The sequence below is a fragment of the Aegilops tauschii genome, chromosome 6, assembly GCF_002575655.3.
Source record: "Aegilops tauschii subsp. strangulata cultivar AL8/78 chromosome 6, Aet v6.0, whole genome shotgun sequence".
NCBI lineage: Eukaryota > Viridiplantae > Streptophyta > Magnoliopsida > Poales > Poaceae > Aegilops > Aegilops tauschii.
Genome location: NC_053040.3, coordinates 323,023,496 through 323,047,127, shown reverse-complemented (window position 1 = coordinate 323,047,127; position 23,632 = coordinate 323,023,496). Strand labels below are relative to the sequence as shown.

General features: G+C 42.8%; 2 protein-coding genes across 2 annotated transcripts; one reads left to right on the top strand and one right to left on the bottom strand.

The window, feature by feature from the left end:
- Positions 1-912: 912 nt before the first annotated feature.
- On the top strand, positions 913-15,933 carry LOC109760799 (lysine--tRNA ligase, chloroplastic/mitochondrial). The gene is made up of 14 exons (XM_020319607.4): positions 913-1,232; positions 1,366-1,578; positions 2,567-2,678; positions 6,131-6,239; positions 6,815-6,872; positions 7,099-7,167; positions 10,696-10,803; positions 11,601-11,693; positions 11,876-11,980; positions 12,346-12,549; positions 13,213-13,307; positions 14,267-14,357; positions 15,184-15,351; positions 15,487-15,933. Exons 1-14 carry the CDS (start codon positions 1,011-1,013, stop codon positions 15,577-15,579), a joined length of 1,740 nt encoding a protein of 579 aa, XP_020175196.1. The 5' UTR covers positions 913-1,010; the 3' UTR covers positions 15,580-15,933.
- A 5,327-nt stretch (positions 15,934-21,260) lies between these two features.
- On the bottom strand, positions 21,261-22,049 carry LOC141026055 (uncharacterized). Its single transcript, XM_073502004.1, has one exon. It carries the CDS (start codon positions 22,047-22,049, stop codon positions 21,261-21,263), a length of 789 nt encoding a protein of 262 aa, XP_073358105.1.
- Positions 22,050-23,632: the final 1,583 nt, after the last annotated feature.

The window sequence follows — 23,632 nt, the reverse complement described above, 5'->3', positions numbered from 1 at the left end:
AGAGAACTTAATGTTTATTTGCTAATTAATAACATTGCATGCAATGAACTAACCACTGCATGTCGTGTTTGGTAGTCTCAAGTCATTAAAATCATGCACACCCCACATATCTTATTGGTTGATTTGTCAAGAAACAAGAAACGAGGTAGAAGTTAATGCACCGCGCCTAAGTGTTTTGGGATTATTTGGTTTTCGTAAGATGACTTACACACCTAGACAGAGGGAGTACACAAAATTTATGCCACCATGAATTAAGTCATCCACAGAAGTTTGAGTTAATTTCATAAAACAATTGTTGAAAACTTAAATATCAAAGTTTTGTGAAAGAGCATGTGTACAAGTATGTGACTCACCTGCACGAATTAACCAGCTAGTACGCCAAATGTCGCTCCTCGACGCACGAGCAACGCCCATAAAGTTTTGAATCTTTTTTTGTTAATTTTTTATAATGTGAGGACGTGGTTCAAAGTGAAAATATCATTTCTTTTGTGAAAAGTCATTTGTATAAGTATGTGGGACTTACTTCCACGATTTGACCCGCCAATAATCAACATTTCCCTCAACACATGGACAATACCCATAAAGTTTCAAATAATCACATGAAAAGTATAGTGTGGGATTGAATTTTAAATATCAAAGTTTTATGAAAGTCCACACACGACATACTTAAACTATGTGGTCTGCCGTTAAGCTCAAAACAGCTTCCTGGCACATAGAAAATGTTGGACAAATCTCAATTGATTCTGGATTTTTAAGTGTGAACATGAAGTTTGAATTTGTACAGAATGAGTAACTTGCATTTGTGCTCGACACCAAAACATAAATATTTGAATTAAAATCTTTAAGAAAAAACTCAAATTCTATTAAACTTAGATTTATAATCCAATTAATTTTTTTTATGGAAACGAGGTGCTAGAGAAATCAGGGGCGTACAGCCTTCTTGCAAAACCACCAAAACGCCTCGAAATTCGAAGATAACGAACGCATCCACCTGCTCGGATACGCGACTAATGGAGGCGCTGCGGGTATGGAGGGCTTCCTTCAATCTCCTCGGCTTCGCGGCCTCCCGCGCCGCCGCCGCCTCGGCCGGGAGGGCCCACCGTTTCCACATCCGCTGCTGCTCCCCGGCCGCTGCCGCCACCACGAAGCCGCCGCAGGACCGGCGCCGCCGCAGCGCCTCCTCATCCTCCACCTCCGACCGCGACTCTATCCGCGCCATTCGCCTAAAAAAGGTCAGCTCTTCGTCAGCCGCAACTTGCTACGCCCCTGCTTGAACGCTGTTGGGCGCCCCATTATACTCCCCACAATCTGTGGCCGATACTGCCGTGAATCTGCTCGAGATCAGTAGCTTGTTTGGCTTGCTAGGTCGAGGAGCTAAGAGGGAAGGGTTACGAACCGTACGCGTACAAGTGGGACAGGACTCACACGACCAAGGAGCTTCAGGAGAGGTACACCCATCTCGAGAATGGTGAAGTCTGCACCGAGGCGTCGGTTTCCATTGCTGGTAGGATCGTTGCCCGAAGAGCATTTGGAAAGCTTGTTTTCATGACCATAAGAGACGACTCCGGAACTATTCAGGTTCGTTCTTCAAATGATTTGCCATCTATTGCCAGTCAAATTACTTGTGTGAATCAGACAAGGATTGTTGCTTTATAATTTCCCAATAGCAATATGTTTTCTGCCTGAGCTTGTAGTTGAAACTGGCTAAACATGTCATTGCAAATATTAAAATTGGTTGCCCTATGAGTTAGCAAAGTTTGGTCAAAACTCTGGAAATTCAGCTTCTGAGCCGCTGAAAAGTGAGCTGTACAATAGTTTGGCAACAAACCAAGTGGCGGTCAAATACAATGATTTGTTTACTTTCAAATAGTACTCCCTCAGTAAACAAGTATAAGAGCGTTTAGATCACTAAAGTAGTGATCTAAACGCTCTTATATTTCTTTACGGAGGGAGTAGTTGTCTCAAGAAGCTCCGAACTTAGTGTCACGTACTATTTACTCTTCTTAATATATGTCAATGTTTTTGCGCTCCATTTTTGCATATTATCTAGATGTGTGAGGCATGTGAATGCCTGAATAAACAAAATGAATCAGTATTTGATGCGAGAAATTTGTATTGATTAAACATCTGATTCTTATTAAAATATGAGCACATTCTGATGCAGCTTATGATGGATGCAAAGTTGTTTCACCATCCAATTCAAATTCTGTTTGTATGATCTCAACTTGTCAATGTTAGTCTGCCTGGTAGGTAAGCCTAAGATTGCACTAAACACTCTTAATCATGTACCGTGTGGATTTGTTGAGCAATCTTTAATATTCTTGTTGGCTCAGTATGGGATCCATTAGTAAAAGGCCATCAGGTGACATTGTATGTTGTGACTATTGTTTCCATTGGAGTTTGGCTTCTTCCCAATGCAGATGAAGTCTACTAGATCATGTTCTGCAGTTTGCTATTTGTATTTCTTGTGGCTAGTAGCTACTAAAACTTTGGTGGTTATTCATTTAATTGTTGAAGAGATTTTGTGTGATATACATTTTAAAACTTCCCTTTTGGCAATTGTTAGCTTTACTGTGAGAAAGACAGCCTTACGGAGGAGCAGTTTGAGCAACTGAAGGCATTTATTGATGTTGGCGATATCTTAGGTGCAAGTGGGTCCATAAAGAAGACAGAAAAAGGTTTAGTACTAATAATCCTTATACTGATGTGTGAATACTGACTATTATATTTGGGATTTTCTATTTGTCAGTCGACTGAGAATGAGTTAAATCGCAGTCGACCGTGTTGCACATTACCAAGCCTAAACTTGCACAGAAAATTCACATCCAGGAATAGGCTCCATGCATTTTTCCAAACCTAACATTGCACTCAACTGTTATATGGCATAGTTTTCTTTTCCTGTTCTCTGTAGGTGTCAAATTGAACTGTAAGCCTCACATATGAACAAATCTCAGTAAACTCGGCCTATGACCAATGCATTAAACTTCTTAGTGGCAGCATTAACGAGTTCACTTTTCATCATTTGACTCCAGTTTGCAGCATAATATTGACTTTTATGTATCTGTCTGTTTTTTTATCGCGTACTGTGAGGAAAAATCCCACGATTCCAATATATTAAGAGAAAATATCTGCCAGAGTTAAAGGGTCAGAATATGCAAAGAAGCCAACCTAGGGTGGTAGGAAAGAGATCCAGCATATCAACCTATCTCTATGCTTGATCTTAACCCTATGAGCTAGCAGAGAGATACCATGAACAAAGTTACAGCGCCATGCTGTAAAAGAGGGTTCGCAGAAATAAAAACCTTGCCATTATGCTGAAGCCAAATGTGGCAGCAAGCTAGAAACACAACCTCAGAGAAGAAAGGCCCCCCAAATCCCTCCCTTGCCGCCCAAGCAATATGTGCATGTTGCTACCTCCAGATCAGTCAATTTGCAAATAACTCCACACACGGCAACTAAAATTGCAGAGTCACCTCGTCACATAATTCTTAAATTTTGTCCGTCTGAAATAAGTTGAAATCTCAACTTAGCATGTTAGGTTGTTTCACTATTGAAGTGCCTTGTTTTTTCCTGTCTAAAAGTCACCTTTATGCAAACACAGGTGACTTGTTTTTATTCAGATAACCATCTGATTATTCTCTATTTAAATTTAAACTAAGCAAACCAAGTAACCAACCCACTTTGCTATTCCGGAAAATACAACAAAATTGGGTGAGGGATGTTAAGAAAGGCAAAAATGAGTTACATAGCAGAATGCTGCAAAGTTACCAAGGACATGTGTTAGTAGGTCTGGTTATAGCATTAGAGCATCCACTGTTCAAAAAGGCGCTACTAGGCGCTCGCCTAGGCGCGCTTAAGCTCTGGGCGTTGGCATAGCGTCTCGCTTTGGCCCTAGGCGCTCAGGAAAGCGCCCGGCGAGGTCCTCCGGCAAGAAATCGTGTTTCTCAGGCAGGGAATCAATCTCCCCGGCCAGGATTTGACCTTCCCGACAAGGATTCAACCAATCCAGCGACAAATCGACAGATTGCGGCGAGGGATCGAGCATCTCCGGTGAGAAATCGACTGATTCCGGTGAGGGATCAAACATATCCGGCGAGAAATCGAGCTTCACTGGCTGACTGGTTCCCATGTGCAGCAAGGGAGAGAGGAAGGAAAAAGGCGGCGTGAGGAGGATCCCAAATTTTCCGTCGACTGTGCACGTATGGGTGGCTTTAGTAGGAGAATGGGATAGATGGGCCAGTGGTTTAATGGACCAGGTCAGCCCATCTACCTTATTTCTTCGTGCCACAGTGGAAACGCCTAGGCCCTAGGCGTGCCTAGGCAACGCATAAGCGGGTTGTGCGCAAGTAGGTCCCAAAACGCATAAGTAACGCCCAGCGCCTTTTTAAACTTTGAGAGCAGCACAAAATCCTTGTGAATGTCTAAAGTTTATGTACATAAAAAAAGTCGACTAACAGGCACTATCACCCGTTGCATTTTTAACTAGAAGAAACTACCATGAGCACACCCCGTGGAGGCCAAGCCTCGAACCTGAGTGGACTGAGCGTGCGCACTCGTGCCTCTAGCCAACTGAAGGATGCGCAGTTCTTAAAGTTTATATATTATGGCAGCTCAATATTATTACCTGGGGTAAACGAGTTCAGTTCATGCCACTTTATATACAACAACAACAAAGCCTTTAGTCCCAAACAAGTTGGGGTAGGCTAGAGGTAAAACCCATAAGATCTCGCAACCAACTCATGGTTCTGGCACATGGATAGCAAGCTTCCACACACCCCTGTCCATGGTTAGTTCTCTGGTGATACTCCAGTCCTTCAGATCCCTCTTTACGTACTCCCATGTCAAGTTCGGTCTACCCCGACCTCTCTTGACATTATCGGCACGCTTTAGCCGTCCGCTATGCACTGGCGCTTCTGGGAGGCCTGCTCTGAATATGCCCAAACCATCTCAGACGATGTTGGACAAGCTTCTCTTCAATCCGCGCTACCCCAACTCTATCCCGTATATCATCATTCCAGACTCGGTCCTTGTGTGGCCACACATCCATCTCAACATGCGCATCTCCGCCACACCTAACTGTTGAACATGTTGCCTTTTAGTCGGCAAACACTCAGCGCCATACAACATTGCGGGTCGAACCTCAGTCCTATAGAACTTGTCTTTTAGCTTTTGTGGCACTCTCTTGTCACAGAGAATGCCAGAAGCTTGGCGCCACTTTCATCCATCCGGCTTTGATTCGATGATTCACATCTTCATCGATATCCCCATCCTTCTGCAGCATAGACCCCAAATATCTAAAGGTGTCCTTCTGAGGCACCACCTGCCCATCAAGGCTAACCTCCTCCTCCTCCTCGTCCCTAGTAGTACTGAAACCACACCTCATGTACTCGGTTTTAGTTCTACTAAGTCTAAAACCTTTGGATTCCAAGGTTTGTCTCCATAGCTCTAACTTCCTATTGACCCCCGTCCGACTATCATCGACTAGCACCACATCATCCGCAAAGAGCATACACCATGACATATCTCCTTGTATATCCCTTGTGACCTCATCCATCACCAGAGTGAAAAGATGGGGGCTCAAAGCTGACCCCTGGTGCAGTCCTATTTTAATCGGGAAGTCATCAGTGTCGACATCACTTGTTCAAACACTTGTCACAACATTATCGTACATGTCCTTGATGAGGGTAATGTACTTTGCTGGGACTTTGTGTTTCTCGAAGGCCCACCACATGACTTTCCGCGGTATCTTATCGTAGGCCTTCTCCAAGTCAATGAACACCATACGCAGGTCCTTCTTTTGCTCCCTGTATCTCTCCATGAGTTGTCATACCAAGAAAATGGCTTCCATGGTCGACCTCCCAGGCATGAAACCAAACTGATTTTTGGTCATGCTTGTCATACTTCATAAGCGGTGCTCAATGACTCTCTCACATAGCTTCATTGTATGGCTCATCAGCTTAATTCCACGGTAATTAGTACGACTCTGAACATCCCCCTTGTTCTTGAAGATTGGTACTAATTTACGTTTTTTGATGTGCTAGTAATCTAGCATGCATTTCAATAGCTCGATATTCACTATAGTTCTTTTATTAACCTGCACTTGTATTTGACATGATGGATTTCACTGCAGGGGAACTATCTGTTTATGTCAGCTTTTTCGAAATCCTTACAAAATCCTTACTCCCGCTACCAGATAAGTATCATGGCTTGACAGATGTGGACAAGCGGTATCGCCAAAGGTTAGCTTTTCTTTTGCTTAATATTATGTCCTTTTGTTCCTGAATACACATTTAATACTATGCTATGTGCCATCTTCATACAAACCATTTGGCTGCTATCAATGGGGTTGGGTCTTAATGTATTTTCTTTGGTTTGACAGATGTTAGGCATCTTTTGTTTTGCTTCATATGTATTTCTAATTGGAGAATTCATGACATTCACGTTCATGCTTCAGTTAGCACACTAGTATCCGGTGAAACATTAATGTGACAAATGTTCTCCAATGATATACATAAATTATATCAGTCATTTTTAGTATATTACAATTTACAGATACTCACTATCGATCACATCCTATTACAATGGCATAAATGGTTCAGTGGTCCTTTTTGCTAATCTATTACTTACATTTGTCTGCCCCCTGCTGCAATAATGCATGCTGTTTAAATTGAAAACTGGATCCTAGCATTCTAGATTCATGTCACGTTTATTTGATTAAATGTGATTTACTTACCTTGTTATGTCTTTACAATTTTTGTTTTAGTATCTATGAGCCATGACAACTATTATTCATATATTCCAAAATTCATGTCAGGTACATTGACATGATTGCAAATCCTGAGGTTGCTGATGTGTTTCGAACAAGAGCGAAGGTACTGAATACTGTTGTACACAGAAACATATTTTCCTTAGGGAAACGGAGGTAGATTGTGGAACACCAAACAGAGTCCTGTCATTTGTATTATGTTGGATAGTAAGATCACATCCTTAGTTCATCCAAAAGTACCCAGTTTGATGAATATGACGGACAGGCAGTGGCATGCATCATTTGTGAAAGTTACCTTCTATTGTTGTCTTAGCTATTTTCATTTCTCATAGGTTGTTTCTGAAATCCGCAAAACAATGGAATCATTTGGGTTCATTGAAGTTGAAACGCCAGTTCTACAGGTTTGGTTTCTGTATATTCTTTAAATTATCACTCTGCAGGATTAATCATTGATGTAATTTCCGATTTCTAGCTTGATAAGAGGGCATTGATGAGGTCATATATGTTAAATTTAAGTTGCTGCTTATTCTTATATAGAAAATAGGTGTAGTCTGTAACCAACTAGCCAAGTGTTCTTTGTTGGTTTAAAGAAACAGAGCCGATGAAGTCCCTGGTTTGGTTTTTACAGTTCAACTGCATATCTAGTCTGTTTTCTGAACTTGAATCTAGATGTTCAATCTTTAATCTTGTTAACCTTGTGTATAGGATTACCATATGTATAACTCATAGTTTAGTTTACTTGGTGGTGGTCATGCTGTTGCACAAAACTATTTTGCCAACCTTGCATGTTAATATGTTACGCTTCTAATAATTCTATTTCAGACAAATCCCTTTCTAAAAGGGCTAATTTTGTTTTATATCTATTTTACAGTACATACTGATAAGACGAAACTTGTCCGTGCCCAACACTTAAAATTTGTTCTACTCAACATATTTTTTTCTCTAGCAGGCATGTTAGTGTTTGTCATTTTATTAGAAGAAAACACCAAAGATGGCGGTATTCTTACAAAGCCAGCAAGCGAAAAAGAAAAAGAAAAAGAAGCAAAAAATACTGTACAGATCCTAGAGCTACAGGCTTAGGGATAATACTCCGGGTTGGGGCAGGCTTTGCGCCCAAACTCAAAACGACAAGCCTGAGCCTAGCATTCAACATGTAAACAGTAGCATTTTCAATTAAAACTTTAGTATTGATTTAATCATTTTTGGATAAACAGTATCGTCACAGTGTGTTTAATAAAAGACTACATTTTAAGTATTTTGGGCTTAAGAGCCCTGCTTCGGGGAAAACGTGGATCCAGGCCCTGCGGCGGGCTTTTGGGCTGGGCCTGTTGGGCTGCACTGCCCATTCTCAGGCCTACATTTGAGCAAGAAGACGCGTAATGCCCCTCTAACTTCATCTCAGACATGCATACTTACAACTTGCTGTCTTGTACATGACAAAAACATGTTTACCTTAACACGGATTGCGAATGAGAGAATTCTTCTCTGACACCTTTTTGATCTTAGATAGACAATAATGCAGTATAACACATGATAAGAGAGCCATCCCACTTTTGAGCGAGTGAAGCCGGCAGCAGGCAAGGTCTTACTAGTTGTGTTGGGGCTAAGATACCAAAGCAATAACCTTACCTAACAAGGCTACCGTAGATTCATTCTCTGGGTTTGTTGGACTGGAAGTGCATATACACTTGTCTGTATAGGGACAACTAGCTTCAAGCATCTGGATATTGGATCCCGATCAGCTTGTCAGGATAATCTCTGCTTGATCCTACCTAGATTATTGTTGCTTTCCAGTAATTGGCATCAGAAATTTAATTTCATAATGCTTATTTAGTTTATTCGAAGCAACGTATTTATGGTTGATGGTCGAAGTGTCACCTTGGAGACTGATAAAGAACGACCTACATTGTGACCCAGAGGTAGTAGAAAGTGTAAAGTCAAAAGCCCACAAAACATATAGTTTATGTGATGTCCAATATGCTGTTTTAATCAGTGGCGGAGGACGAATTTTTTTTGAGGTGGGGCGAACCTTGCACCAACAACCACCGTGACGTCATGCCACCCGACAGTGACCACCAGGAACACAACCACGCCGTTGTTGCTCACCTTCCTCCTATGCAAACGTCTACGTCCACGACTGAGCCCTGTCTAGCCTCCGCTGCTCCCGTTGTTTGCCTGACCACTGCCACCTGCAATGGATACTAGCGCTAGGGTTGGCCGGTCACTAACATGGTGTGCATGGTGGAGTTAGGAATGAAGCAAAGCCCGGCCCAAAAAACCACTGCCACCTGCAATGGATACTAGCGCTAGGGTTGAACGGTCGGCCGGTCGCTAACGTGGTGCGCGTGGCGGAGTAAGGAATGAAGCAAGGCCCGGCCAAAAAAAAGTCAGCGACATGAAATAACTTTGCTACTCTCTTCGATCCATGTTAATTGTCGCTGCTTTAATATGGATCGGAGGGTGTACTTATAACTACTCGAGAAATACTTAATAACATTCCCAAAAAATACCACATACAAAATAAAGCTTAATTTTTTAATAATTTAAGTTCAATGCTTAACAAACTAACATGAAATGAATTTGATATAAAAATGTTTCAATTTAGTTCTACAGGACATATAGAAACTAGATGATATCCCGCACGTTGTTGTGGGAATATTTGCAACATATTTCAATGTGATTCATAATTCATTGTATGAAACATGAATATTTGAAGTAATACTATAGAAAGCTAAAATGAAAATACATATAGTTTATTATGTTTCATTACTATATAGTTGTAAAATGTCTATTAATAAATAGCACAATAGAATGAAAATTCTCATGTATTTTTGCATGCTGAAATGGGTCTTTTTTCATGCATGTTTCATGATGAAGTGGCATGCTTGCATATTGAGAGACATATGGTAGTGGGGGTGGCCCTTTTCTTATGCATGTTGTGAGATGATGTGGCATGCTTGCATGTTGAGAGAAATAGTTAGTGGGGGCTAGCTATTTAGATAGAAGATATGTATTATTATGTTTCATTACTATATAGTTGTAAAATGTTCATTAAATAAATAGCATAATAGAATGAAAATTCTCATGTATTTTTGCATGTTGAGATGGTTTTTTTTCATGCATGTTTCATGATGAGGTGGCATGCTTGCATGTTGAGAGACATATGGTAGTGGGGGTGGGCCTTTTCTCATGCATGCTGTGAGATGATGTGGCATGCTTGCATGTTGAGAGAAATAGTTAGTGGGGGCTAGCTATTTAGGTATAGAAGATACATACACTACACTAGGACTGCATGCACTAGGGCAGCCAGGCAGGGAACGACGTGGCCACACGCCGATGAATGGCGGCCGTGACGTTCTCTCGCTGCACTCACGAAAGATGGCGGGCTCGAGAGGGAGTTGTGGGGAGTCCGGGACGCTAGCCGCCGGCAGTACGGGAGCAGCCAATCAGAGAAGTGCTGGCGGCGTGTTGGAGGTTTGGAGCGCCTAGTGTGTGCGAGTAGAGGACGTTCGCTTCCCGTGTGTGGGTCGGTAGATGGCTAGATGCTTCCATGATGGGGGCCTTTATTTTCCGGGCTGTGCTGGGTTGTACCTTACGCCCTCCCTTTTCTTTCTTTTCTTCTCAGCCATCCATCGATGTATGCGACTGGAGTCTGGATGCATGCGTACGCATCAACGCAGCGTATACTAGTATAAAAATTTCTGTGCCAAGTCGAGGTAGGGCGGATGCCCGACCTCGCCCTACCGGCTCCTCCGGCTGTGGTTTTAATAAATGCATTAATGATATCAGCATATAGCTAAGCCAAATGGGGGCACAATCTAGTATAATAGCACTAAGAAATGATCTTGTTCTTTTGTACCTTTTTTTTTCTGCCCATGTTCACTTTTAGAGTCTTCTCTGACCTTTTTTCTTGAAACGGGAAAATATAGGGAGAAGCAGGTGGTGCTGAAGCAAGACCTTTTATAACTCACCATAACTCCCTCCAAAGGGATCTTTACTTGAGGATTGCAACGGAGCTACATTTGAAAAGAATGCTGGTGAGGTCACAATGCCGTTTTTTTCCTCTACCTTTTGGAAGTTTGGCTTTTCCTTAAACTAATCTATAGTAGTGTCCTTTCCTGCGATACAATTGCTTCCATTTTAATGAGTAAATTTACTACTGCAAGTTCCTCTATATGCTTGTTAGATCAACCTGATCTAGTTTAACATGTTAATTTAATAATATACTGTAATTGTTTACCAATAAGCTTGTAAGTTTATTTTCTAGATTGTTTATGTGCATATTTCTCGACTTGGTTAAATTGAATTTGTCTCAATATGTTCGTGGAATAGTCACGAGATGTAAGTTGAAGAAAAATTATATGTTGTAAGCTACAATTGTCTTGGAGCGTTACTTTTGGAGTAAATTTCTAGTTTGGCACTTTGCACCATGCAACTGGTGTTTACATTTTCATTCATCTGTTTCTAAGTCTTTGAAGGGGTTAAAAAAATGTATGCACCTAAGCTCAGGTGCTCCTGTGCGAGCTTGGCCGTTGGATCTTTGATCCAGCGGACATGTGAGGTGCTCCAATTTTTTGGCAAGAAGGCCCTCCAGAAATCACTAAATGACGCGCAGGTCCAGGGGCTCCCGAGATGTCCGATGGATCGAGATCCAACGGCTGAGGTCGCACGGGAGCACCTGAGCATAGGTGCTCCCGGAGCACCAGATATTCTCCCCTGTTGGAACATTCCCTATGGGGGGAACTAACATGTGTTCTTACAATTTCAAAAGGCCATGCCCCGGCGCCAAACTTCTATTTACTTACGAGTTTATGAGTACTATTGGCAAATGCAGGTTGGAGGGCTCGAGAAAGTTTATGAGATTGGGAGAATATTCCGAAATGAAGGCATCTCTACTCGTCATAATCCTGAATTTACCACCATTGAAGTAAATAATCCTTTTCTCTCATGTTTAGCTCTCCTTTTTTTGGGAGCTTGAGCTATCTTGTAGCTTAATTGCTCTATCTCTACCTTTCCATTTTCCATGCCCCTTTCTCTTCCTCCCTTTTTGCTTCCAGAATGTGCTACTTTAAATAAGGTCTCACTTGCTCCCTTATATTTGGAAGCTAGATGTATGAAGCATATTCAGACTATGAAAGCATGATGAATTTGGCTGAAGAAATTGTAACTCGATGTGCTATGGCTACGACTGGAAAGCTTAAGATTGATTACCAGGTAATGTGTTTCAAGTCTATCTATAGTATGAGAATATATTGTGCTGCATTATGTGAGTGAATTTGGATTGTCAAGTCAAGTATCACATCAAAATCATGTCAACATTTGTTGCTCATATCACTGCTTTACTAAACCTCGTTTTTTGTTGTCGTTTCTCTCTGAGCGGAACTCATTGGCAATTATTCTTGCCATCAATGATGCTCTACTAGTAGTCTTGTTTTGGGTCTTATGGACTGACCTGGATTACCCTATGCAGATTGGCACTGGACACATGCACAATCAGCGCATATACTTAAAGCACACATATATACTTATTATATCTGTATTGCTTTCACTCCATGAACTGGGTATTTACTATCAAGCAGGGAACTGAAATCTCTCTGGAAAGACCATGGAGAAGGGAAACCATGCATCGTCTTGTCGAAGAAGCAACAGGAGTAGACTTCAATAGCTTTGGAGATGTTGAATCTGCTAAAAATGCTGCAAAAGGGCTGCTGGGGTTCAAAACAGAGAGCAGTGAGAATACTTCATTGCAAGCTTGTTCATCTGTTGGACATGTTCTCAACGAGGTATTTCTCAAATTCTGTTTCCTACAACTGTTTCAAAATTTACTATGGTGATGCATTAGAACTTTCTGAAGAATTTCTATTTTGGCTTCTTAATCTGAGTTAAACTTCATTTTAGACGGCATTTTGAGAACCCTTTTAGTCAGACCTCAACTCCAGGGTTTGGTTCAGAACAAGCATTCAGAGTCGGATCAGATTGTAAGCCTACAAAAAGAAAGTTGGATATTAGTTTGGGAGTGCAGAGTTTGCAGGAAACGTCTTATATTTTGGTACATAGGTAGTACTGAACTTTCTGTTAGCTGTATGTCTTTGTTTCCTATATTCTATAACCAATCTTTCTTTTAAGGATCTACTTTCTACAGACAATTGAATAAAAATGACATCCTAGGAAGTTTATAACTAATAAAATATACTTTTGTTAGTTTATGCATAAGAACTTAACTGATACAGGTTAAGGGATTTGAAAATTCACATATACTTCAACAGGAACATGCAGTAACTGTAAGTGCATGTTCAGCTACAATTTGAGTAGAACATATCCCTTCGAAACTGCAGAATTTTCAATGTATAGTATATGATGTGATAATTTCATTAAGTGTTTAAACTTTAAAGTTGCTTGATTGAGCTATTGGAGAGTTGATTATGCAATTCTATATCATATGCCAGGTCTTTGAGACTGTTGTTGAATCAACTCTTGTTCAACCAACGTTTGTTCTTGACTACCCAGTTGAGATATCACCATTAGCGAAACCACATCGGAGGTAATTCTGTTAATTTGGAAAAGCTATGTGTTCCAAAATTATTGCTATAAGGAAGTACTCATTTGCTTTATTAGGGATTTAGTGTAATATGTCTCCCTGTTTTATTATCGACTTAATATTATCCACTGAGGTAAAGCTGCTGCCTTGTGACCATGAGGTCACGGGTTCAATTCCTGGAAACATTCTCTTACAGAAATGTAGGGAAAGGTTGCGTACTATAGACCCAAAGTGGTCAGACCCTTCCCCGGACCTTGCGCATGCGGGAGCTACATGCACCGGGCTGCCCTTTTTAAATATTATCCACTGAAAGTTCTCCTTTTGTAATGCAAATGACCGACAGGACAAATACCATTACGAATCCAGTATAGTTGAAGTACAGCTTTGTCCTGATATTAGTAGATTACATGCTACCGTGCAGATAATATTAGTAGATTACATGCTACCGTGCAGAATCGAGTATAGTCGAAGTACAGCTTTATCCATTACGAATCAAGTATAGTCGAAGTACATCTTTGTCCAAAATCATTGCCACAATGTTACAGATCAACTGAGTTTCCAAAAGAACCACAACTTAATTTGAAAGTAACAATAATATTTGGAAAATATCAGAGGCAACAGAGAAAAATTTAATAGGATAGTGGCAAATAAGGCCCGTTTCCTTAAGGTATCACCACATACCACTTTTCACTGATCCAGCCAGTTAGGAATGCTCTGATTCAGCCTGTTAGGAATGCTCTGGTTTGTGCCAATCAGGAATTGAGAGTGTCAGTAGTCTGTGCATAAATAACTATCAAACTGGAGATCAACACTGACACAGAGGGACTGCATACAGTTTTGTTCGAGCATACCCCTTAAAGTTACAACTGCAATACACTATGCTGGACACAAATGACCTTTCTATATGAACTGTTCATATTGTGTAATTTGATGATCATGACAGCTCTTCTCTCTTATTGTAGGTATGCTGGTCTTACTGAACGATTTGAACTTTTTGTATGTGGCCGTGAAATTGGAAATGCATTTTCTGAGCTCACAGACCCAATTGATCAGGTGCGAATTTGTTTGCTTTCTTAATGCATGTCAGAGTGCCATTATCACATTTTCCATGTAAAGCTGCACTTCACATTAGCATAAACAACGCTTAGCGCGCATGACAAATTATGCTAGAAATATTTCAAGTTTTGGTCCGTGGTGATTAACTGATTATATGTGTAAACACAGTAATTTATTTGCATCATTTTCACTAGACAGATTTCAGAAATATTCACTGTGTTATGGGAACCATGAGTAATAATGTAAAAGGGAGCATTGGTATTAGAAAATTTCAGTTCTAAATTTCTAATGACCTTGAGTGAAACTAAAGAGCCGTACTTCTGGAAATACTTGATTTGCAGTGAGAATTTAATGTGTTGGCATGTAAGTATGATGCTATTATTATTATTTTTGGCCTTACTAGAAGGTTTATCAAATTTGATGGCATAGGCCAAACCAATGTTGCTGGTTAACTTGCAACAAGCACCACCATGTACCCAAACAGGGCTCTAAGGCCTTGTACAATGAGAGGTGCTTAGAAAAATAAACCAGGCTTTTCTTAAGCACCGGTGCTTATTTGTACAGGGTAGACGCTTAGAAATAGGCACCGATGCTTCAGAAAAACTCGGTTTATTTTTCTAAGCACCTCTCATTGTACAAGGCCTAAGGCATCCTCCCAAAGCTCCCACCTTACCTGAAAATGTGGGGAAATTACAGTTCTGTCCCTGACCCCTGAATGACAAGACATGTTTGATTTAGCTAAATCTTACTGTACATTGGCTTGATGAAAGATCCTTTGGCAAAGTATGCTAGACTGTAACGATCACTTTATTTTCTGCCGCAGAGGAGTCGTTTTGAAAATCAAATAAAGCAGCACAATGCTAAACGTGCTGCGATGGATAAGGTCAAATTGGACGAGAGTAAGGGGGATGATGAGTATTCCTATGAAGTTTCCTTGGATGAAGACTTCTTGACTTCTCTGGAATATGGAATGCCACCTGCTTCCGGAATGGTATAATCCTTAAATTGTCTGCAAGTGCAGTTTTTTTTTGATAGGCTGTCACAAGTTTGCACTGAGCTATTTAATCATCATTATTATATGCACGTGAATTACGTACTAATTTGTGTGGAATCTTTCAACTTATAGGGCCTTGGTATCGACCGGTTAGTGATGCTTTTGACAAACTCTGCCAGCATAAGGGACGTTATCGCCTTTCCAGTTCTGAAGCTTCAGCAATAGGACCTTTGCTCAACGTAAGGAGAGATGCAATTTTGACAATGCCGAGCCGAGAAGAGATTCGGCGCATCCTGTGTCTTATGTTGAAGCAGTTTTGTTGTGTCTGACCAATATTTCGACTGGTAGATCTTGTGTGCAATTATATACTGCTCATTACTTCATTGGTAAATGGATGGGGAGGAGGGTCGAGAGTGTTACGCGAAATAGTCACTAGGTGCCGACGCTGGAATAAAAAATCGGTTCACATATTTATGGTTTCCTACAAGTACTCTTAGGTTGGAATGCTACGAATGTAAACGATACCTCTTCAATTTTTGTTAAAACCACGTGACCCAGTCGGTCATCTTGTAGGTATAATCAGTTAGCCGTAACCAAGTCAATCATCTTCTAGATTTGACCAGTTAAATTCGCTCCGTGTGCACCCAGATTTTTTAAACCGTTGGCTAATTTGCCCCTCCCTCCGTCGTCTTTGGACGGGTGCCACGGCAGCCTGCCTCCAAATTCTCCCAGCGGCAGCCTCCAAATCATTTTTTTGAAAAACAAATGGACTTTATTCAACGGAAATAACAGATACATCGTTTGTGAGGAAAGGTACAATCTCAAACATAGGCTCCTCAAACCAATTAATGGTAGAAGAAAATTTAGCCAACCTAGCAAGCTCGTGCGCAACCTTATTGGCTTCCCTATTACAATGTTCAAACCTAGAGGTAGGAAAATCACACGCCAAAAAATAGCAATCATCAAAGATTGCCGCCGCCGCTCCTGCTGACCGTCCGCCGTTATTCATCGTTTCAATAACCTCCAAATTATCAGAATTAATAACTAGGCGATTGCAACCCGCACGTTGCGCTAGTGAAAGACCGAATCTGAGAGCCCAAGCTTCCGCTGTTAGAGCATCGATGCAATGATCAATTTTCCAAGTACCCCCTGCAATAAACTTTCCTTTGTCGTTCCTCAAGACAGCCCCCGCCGTACCTTTAAGAAGATCATGATCAAAAGAAGCGTCAACATTAAGTTTCACAAAACCCACCGGGGGACGAATCCAACCCCCTCTTTTCATAGAAGCCCTTGGACTGGAAGCAACAACATAATTAGTCGTAAGAGCTTGTATCCCCATTGAAATCTGTTTTGCATCTTGAATTCTCTCCTTATGCACTAATTTACGTCTTTCCCACCATAAATACCAAGACGTAATGGCAATCATCTCCCGAGTATTCTGGAACCCCATAATAGATAAATCTTGGTCAGGCATGAGCAACAAAAACTCGAGGACCGCCTCTCCAGCACGATCAACTTCACAAGCTTGAGCAATGATCTCGTCTAATCCAAGCCTTCTCCAGACCTCTTTTGCCTTCTGGCACTGAAACAACATATGCTTTGTGTCTTCTAAACCAGAAGCACAACAAGGGCATAAAGGTGAAACTTTCATGTGTCTATTAGTAAGCGTAACACGAAATGGAAGAGTACCATGCAGCGTTCGCCAAATAAAAATTTTCACCTTCGCTGGACAAGATAACTTCCAAATCTTACACCAAATTGGATTAAAGTTTGTTCGACCCATTCCATTAGTACGACGAAGTTTCCTTCCATGTTGATAATCTCACTCAACAAAATATGCAGATCGAACAGAAAAAATCTCACTCTTTGTATGACTCCAGGCAACAAAATCTAACATATCAAACTGAGGCAGAGGGATAGCAAGGACCCGCTGTAAATCAACAGGCCACAAGGTCTGTCTGATGAGATCCTCATCCCACCTATTCGAAGAGGGGTCAATGAGATCAGACACTTTTGATAACAAATGTTGTCCCTTTGGAGTGATGACTTTCCTGTTAGCACAGTTAGGGATCCAAGCATCTTCCCAAATGTCAATTTTCTGACCATTTCCAACACGCCAAATATAGCCATGTTTTAAGGTATTAACCCCCGCCATAATACTTTGCCATGTGAAGGATGATCCCTTTTTTAACTTTGCGTTCAATAAATCTCCATCAGGAAAATACTTAGCTCGCAAAATGGTGGCACACAAGGAATCTGGGTTCTCAAGGAGACGCCAAGCTTGTTTAGCCAACATCGCCAAATTAAAACAATGAATGTCACGAAAACCCATTCCACCATGGCTTTTCGGGACACATTTTCCACCACGCCATCCAATGCATCCTTCTCTGGTTGTCGTCATCACCCCACCAAAAATGCGACATCTCGTAAGTTATTCCTTTACAATTTTTTTTAGGAATTTTAAAGACCGACATAGCATAAGTTGGGATAGCTTGAACAACAGACTTGAGAAGAACCATCCGCTAATTCTCATAACAATGCGATCAATCAGATATTGGAAACAATCAGTCTTATCTAACCCCACATGCGCAGGCAGGCCCAGATACTTATCATTGAGAGCTTCGATCATGATATTTAAAATTGAGCAAATTTGTTCTCTAATGTCCCCACTCGTATTTGGGCTAAAAAATATGCTAGATTTTTCAACGCTCACCATTTGTCCAGACGCAGCACAATATAAGTCCAAAATTGATTTAAGTGTCTCCGCATTTTGTTGATTAGCTTTCATGAGGATTAAAGAGTCATCCGCAAAAAGGAGATTTGTGATAGTAGGGGCCTCTCTACAAACCTTGACTCCTGAAATATTCCCAATCTCCTCCGCATGCGCCAAGAGAGCAGTAAGGCCCTCCGTGCATAATAAGAAAAGGTAGGGAGATAATGGATCACCTTGTCTTAAGCCCCTAGTAGGCTTGAAACTTTCAGTTTCTTCATCATTAATCCGTACCCTATACTCAACAGTAGAGACACATTTCATAATAAGATTTACCCATCTCTCCTGAAAACCGAGTTTCAGCATAATTCCCTTCAAAAAAGGCCATTCGACTCGATCGTAAGCTTTGTGCATATCAAGCTTGATAGTGCATAAACCCTCTTTTCCCACCCTCTTATTTTTAATAGTATGAAAGCTCTCATAAGTCACTAAAACATTGTCTGTAATCAATCTACTAGGCACAAAAGCACTTTGGGTTGGGCTGATAATATCAGGTAGTAAAACCTTCAAAAGCGCTGACAACATTTTGGAGATAATTTTGTATACCACATTGCAAAGACTGATAGGTCTAAACCGGGTTACCTTCTCGGGTGAGTTGACCTTGGGAATCAACACAATCGCAGTATCATTCCAACCCGGTGGAATTGTACAAGTATTCACTGCTTTCAAGACCTCATCCACCAAATCATCCCCTAGCATGGGCCAAAATCTTTTATAAAAAATAGCATGAAGACCATCTGGCCCCGGAGCCTTTAAATCGCCAATATCAAAAAGAGCCTTACGAACATCATCAGCAGTATAAGGGGCGAGCAGAGCACTATTCATCTCAGTAGTCACTCTACTCCGGACAAGAGACAAAACTTCCTGATTTGGGTATAAAACCTCCGATGTAAAAAGATTGGAGAAATAACCCATAATATGTTCCTTTAGATCATTTCCTTGTTTCCAAACCCCAGTATCATCCAGAAGTCTTCTAATATTGTTCCTTTTTTTCCTGGCCGTTGCAGCGTTATGAAAAAAAGAAGTATTACGGTCCCCATGTAGCAACCAGTTTGCTCGACCTCTCTGTAACCAAAAAATTTCCTCTTGGTCCAAAAGATTTTCAATGAGTACTAGAATTTCATTTTGCCTTGAGCGGGACTCACCACTAATAGGACCACGTTTCAGCCTCTCTAGTTCTTTTTTTAACTTATTTATTCTTCTCTGTGGTCCTTTCAAAGTAATTCGGTCCCAAGAATGTAAATCATCATGCACCGCTCTAGTCCGTGCTGCGAGAGAGGGACCAATACCCGCCAACTTTGCTTTTTCCCAAGCAGTCTTCACAATCTCCTCAACAGTATCTTCTTTCAGCCATTTTGCTTCAAATTGTCTCACACGACCATTCCGACGATTAAACAAGTTACTATCAAAATAATCTGTGTCAAGAATTAACGGACGATGGTCTGAGTGTACATGAGTGTACATGCTCCGCACGCGGAAATTTGTTTGCCCATTCTATATTACATACAACTCGATCAAGCCTTTCACGGATATCCCCCCTTCTCCAAGTGAATGGATCACCAACAGAGCCCATATCCTCCAGGTTACAATCACTCAAACACTTACGGAATTCCTGCATCATTTCATTTGGTCTAGCATTGCCACCTTCTTTTTCGCTAGAGTAGATAATTTCATTAAAATCTCCAATGACTACCCAAGGATAATCAGCAAGGGAATGCAGTTGGTGAAGATCTGCCCAAGATAAATAGTTTTCATTCCATGCCGGATAACCATAGAAACCCGTAAAGCGCTAATTTACAGAATTATCATTCATAAATACAACATCAATAAAATGGGAAGACAAATAGTTCAACTCGACTTTATTCTCTTTTTGATAAAAAAGGACAAGACCACCAGACTTGCCATCACTCTCATCTAAAAACATGGAACTAAAACCTAAGATACAACGTAGCTCGTCAGCTTTACTTTTATTCAAATGCGACTCGGAAAGAAAAATCAACTCCGCACAATTACGACCTTGGAGCTCCCGGAGCTCTCGAACTGCCGTGGAAGACAACATTCCATGACAGTTCCAACTAATTGCTCTCATTTCTCCTGGCGGTCCTCCGGAGCGGAGGCCGCCAAATCAGTGCCCACAACATCGTCCTCTCCAATTGACTCCTTCCTTTGCTGAGTATAAACCTCCTCCTCCTCTTTTTAACCTCACTACATGTGTAATAATCCCATCCACATCCCTCCTAGTTTCAACTCTACCCATACACACTCTCTTTGAGGAAACACTCGTCTCACCATACAACAGACGTTCATAGCTATCCATCTCTCTCTCAAAAGAAAAATTTAAATCACTACCCGTTTGTGGGGCATCAAAAGGGTTACTCCTCTTTTTCCCTGTGATTCGAGTTCTATCACTCTCTGACTTCTCCTTTCCTCCCTTCTTTCTATCCTTCCTCTCTTTCTTCTTTTTCTGACCCTGTATGGTAATTTTATCAGCAGCAAAAGTAAATACTCCCGTATCATTGGCCGTGTTCTGGTCAGCCAGCCTTGCCGCAACTGCCCCTGAGAGTGCCTCCAGTACGCCTGGCTTGAACAACATGTCCTGCAGATTTTTTGCGCCAGCCGCATCATCAGAATTAGAAGCAGCAACCGGCAGGATGAGCCCCTGGTTCCCTCGGATTGCCGCGTCGAACATGCTGCCGTTAGCATGCACCAGAGCCGGCGATGGAGTAGATGTCCCCACTCGGTGCTCGAGCACATGGCCCTCCTGGCCGTGCTTAGCACCAATGGAAGAGCCGCCCCCCCGCCTCCTTTCCCTGGCCCGCCTGGCCAGAGAGAGCAGAGGGCCTCGGAAGAGTTTGCTGGTCCTCCTGACCAGAACCAGCGCCTGGGTGGAGCGGCGTTGGAGCCCCATACACCCGGCCCTCCTGGCCGAGCGTGACGCCCTCCTGGGTTGGCCCACCAAACGCCGCAGCGGCAAGCGTCGTTGTCGTCGTAGTGATCATATCCGTGACCGTGAGGTTAGCCACGACTTTGGTCACCTTGACCACACTCTTTTCCGCAGCTCTAGAGTAGTTGTTGCTGTTGGAGCCGGTGAACAAAAGTGTTCTTTTACTTGCCCCTGTTCCCTTCCAATATGCCTCTACACTAGATTCTTTGGAAAAGAAACAACCCTTTTATCCTTAGGTATACTACAATAGCGCTCTGAGGTATGTCCTACAATCCCACAGCACTCACAGTACAAAGGAAGTTTCTCATATCTAACATCATACTTAACACTCTCAGAACTACCCAAAGGAGTGAATTCTACTCTTGTCTTAAGAGGTTCATGCAGAGGGATTTCCACCCTTATACGCAGATATTTCTCTACAATTAAGTGATCTCTATGGGAAACAACAATCACATCCCCAATTTGTTCTCCTAAAGTCCAGCCCATGCGCTCAGTTTTGAGTTCAAAATCTAGATCACGAACCTGCACCCATATTGGCATTACGCCAAGGTCAACCTCTGCTGGGTTTCCCTTGCCGTCGAACTCGGCGAAGATGACTCCATCACGCTTATGGTGCCAGGGCTGGGCCTTCAAAATGAACCGCCGGTCCTCCTCGGTGGAAAAGTTCAGGACGAACCTCCCGTCCTCGCTGGCCACATCTTGAACAGTGACCGTTCCGTGCAGCCTCCATGCTGAACAAGCCCGAAGCTCATCGACTATGACCTGCGGGTTCACTTGGAAGGGCGAAAGAAGCCGCCCCACCACCCGTGATCCACCGATAGCCTTCCGCGCGGCCTCCATGTCGATAATCAGAGCCGAGCCATCGCCACGGGGGCGCCTCGGCATCGACTTCCCCTTACTCTCAGGGGTCATGGAAGGGGCAGTGGCCACCTTCATCCCCAGCTGGTGGAGAGAGGATTCAGCAGCCGTGGCATCCGTCATCACCCTCGATCCCTCTCCACTCGCAAGTGTTTTCCCCAAAACATTGCTCACACTCCCTCCATGACCCGCCATAGCACACTCCCCTCGATCACGGCTGATGGTAGAAAGAACAGAAAGCAGACGAAATTGCACTGGCAAGAACAAAGGCGAGGGATGACCTCTCTCTGTACCACAAATATAGCATGCCAGGATCCCCTTCCACCCCGTATCAAAAACGGATTTGATGCTAATAATCATGAGTAATAAGCCATAAATGATCAGTTTCCTAATAACTACAGCGAAAATAGCTCCCTTATCCTCATATGGATCATAAACGCCAACAGAAAGATCTACAATCGGGGCGTCAATCAGCTCCCGCTGATGGCTCCTACTGTGATCTGGACAGGATGAAAAACCGTTCAATTCTACATATATTGCCTTAGAATCACAAGTGGAGATTACTCTATTCCCCCCAGTATAAGGAAACCATTAGTTTCCAAAGAATTGGACGAAAGAAAGGCTACTCCATGCTGAAACCTCTCGCTGGATCCTACCACACTTGAGTGCCCTTCCATATTAACAAGCGCAGTATCCAAATCCCCATTACAGTCAACACAAATTCCGGAAACAGAGCTAGCCAAAACCGCGGAAACCGGACCAACAAAAGGTCTAGAAGATCGGATCGATCCTCCCCCGACAGGAATAGAGGGGATCTCACCTTCCAATTTACCAAAAAACTCAGACGCTCTTCTCCTTGAAATCTCCACACACTTTCTTCGATCTGCCGCCCCGCGTAGTATCCGCCTCGATCTTGCTCGGATCTCCTCCCAATCTGTCGCGCTGAAGAGACCCCCGATGAGGCCCACTCCAGGTGGATCGGCCCCTCCTCCCGGCCTTGCCGCCGGCGCCGGCGCCGCCACCACACGCGCTCTCTCGCCACCGCCGCCAGATCGCCTTCGCGATCGCGGGAGCCCCTGGGGGGTCTTTTGTAAAAGGTCCTTGTTCACTGTAGTGCAGTTGATGGGGGAAACACTCAAAGTCATCATGTATGTGCATCCATCAGGTAGACTACGCGTTGTACGATCGGTTGTTGGAAAGCGCATGCGCTGCGGCCACGAGCCAGGCGTGGTGCTTTGCCGCCGTGGACCAGGGCGACGTCCGTCAAGGACATGAGGCGAACGATCAAAGACGCAAGTGTGGAGCGATGGAGGTAGAGAATTTTCTTCTTTCGAAACGGACGATGAAGGTAGAGATTGGTTGGTCGCAGCGGAATGAACACAAAAGCCTCCTCTTTCTTCCTGCGTAGCCAAAACCTGGTTAGCCGCAGCCACGGCGAAGGTCGCCATACCCTACCGAACTAGTCGTACACGCACGCAACAACGATGCCGCAGCCCGCATGCTGATGAATGCATCTTGCACTATTCGTAGAAACCCAGACCGACAGCAGCCACCGGAGCGTACTATAGTACTAGTGCCGAGGCCTAGCGACACGACACACGAGCGGATTCATGGCGTGGCGCGCCCCATCCCTGTCAAGCCCGCCCATGAAGTCACCGCTCGGCTCGCTCGCCGGCCCGGCCCCGTTCTCTTCTCCATCCCGCGAC

Coding starts and splice junctions, on each gene's coding strand:
- LOC109760799 (XM_020319607.4), top strand. CDS start 1,011: ATGGAGGCGCTGCGGGTATGGAGGGCTTCCTTCAATCTCCTCGGCTTC. Junction 6,240..6,814: donor GACAAGCGGTATCGCCAAAG/GTTAGCTTTTCT, acceptor AATTCATGTCAG/GTACATTGACATGATTGCAA. Junction 10,804..11,600: donor TACATTTGAAAAGAATGCTG/GTGAGGTCACAA, acceptor TGGCAAATGCAG/GTTGGAGGGCTCGAGAAAGT.
- LOC141026055 (XM_073502004.1), bottom strand. CDS start 22,049: ATGACGGATGCCACGGCTGCTGAATCCTCTCTCCACCAGCTGGGGATG.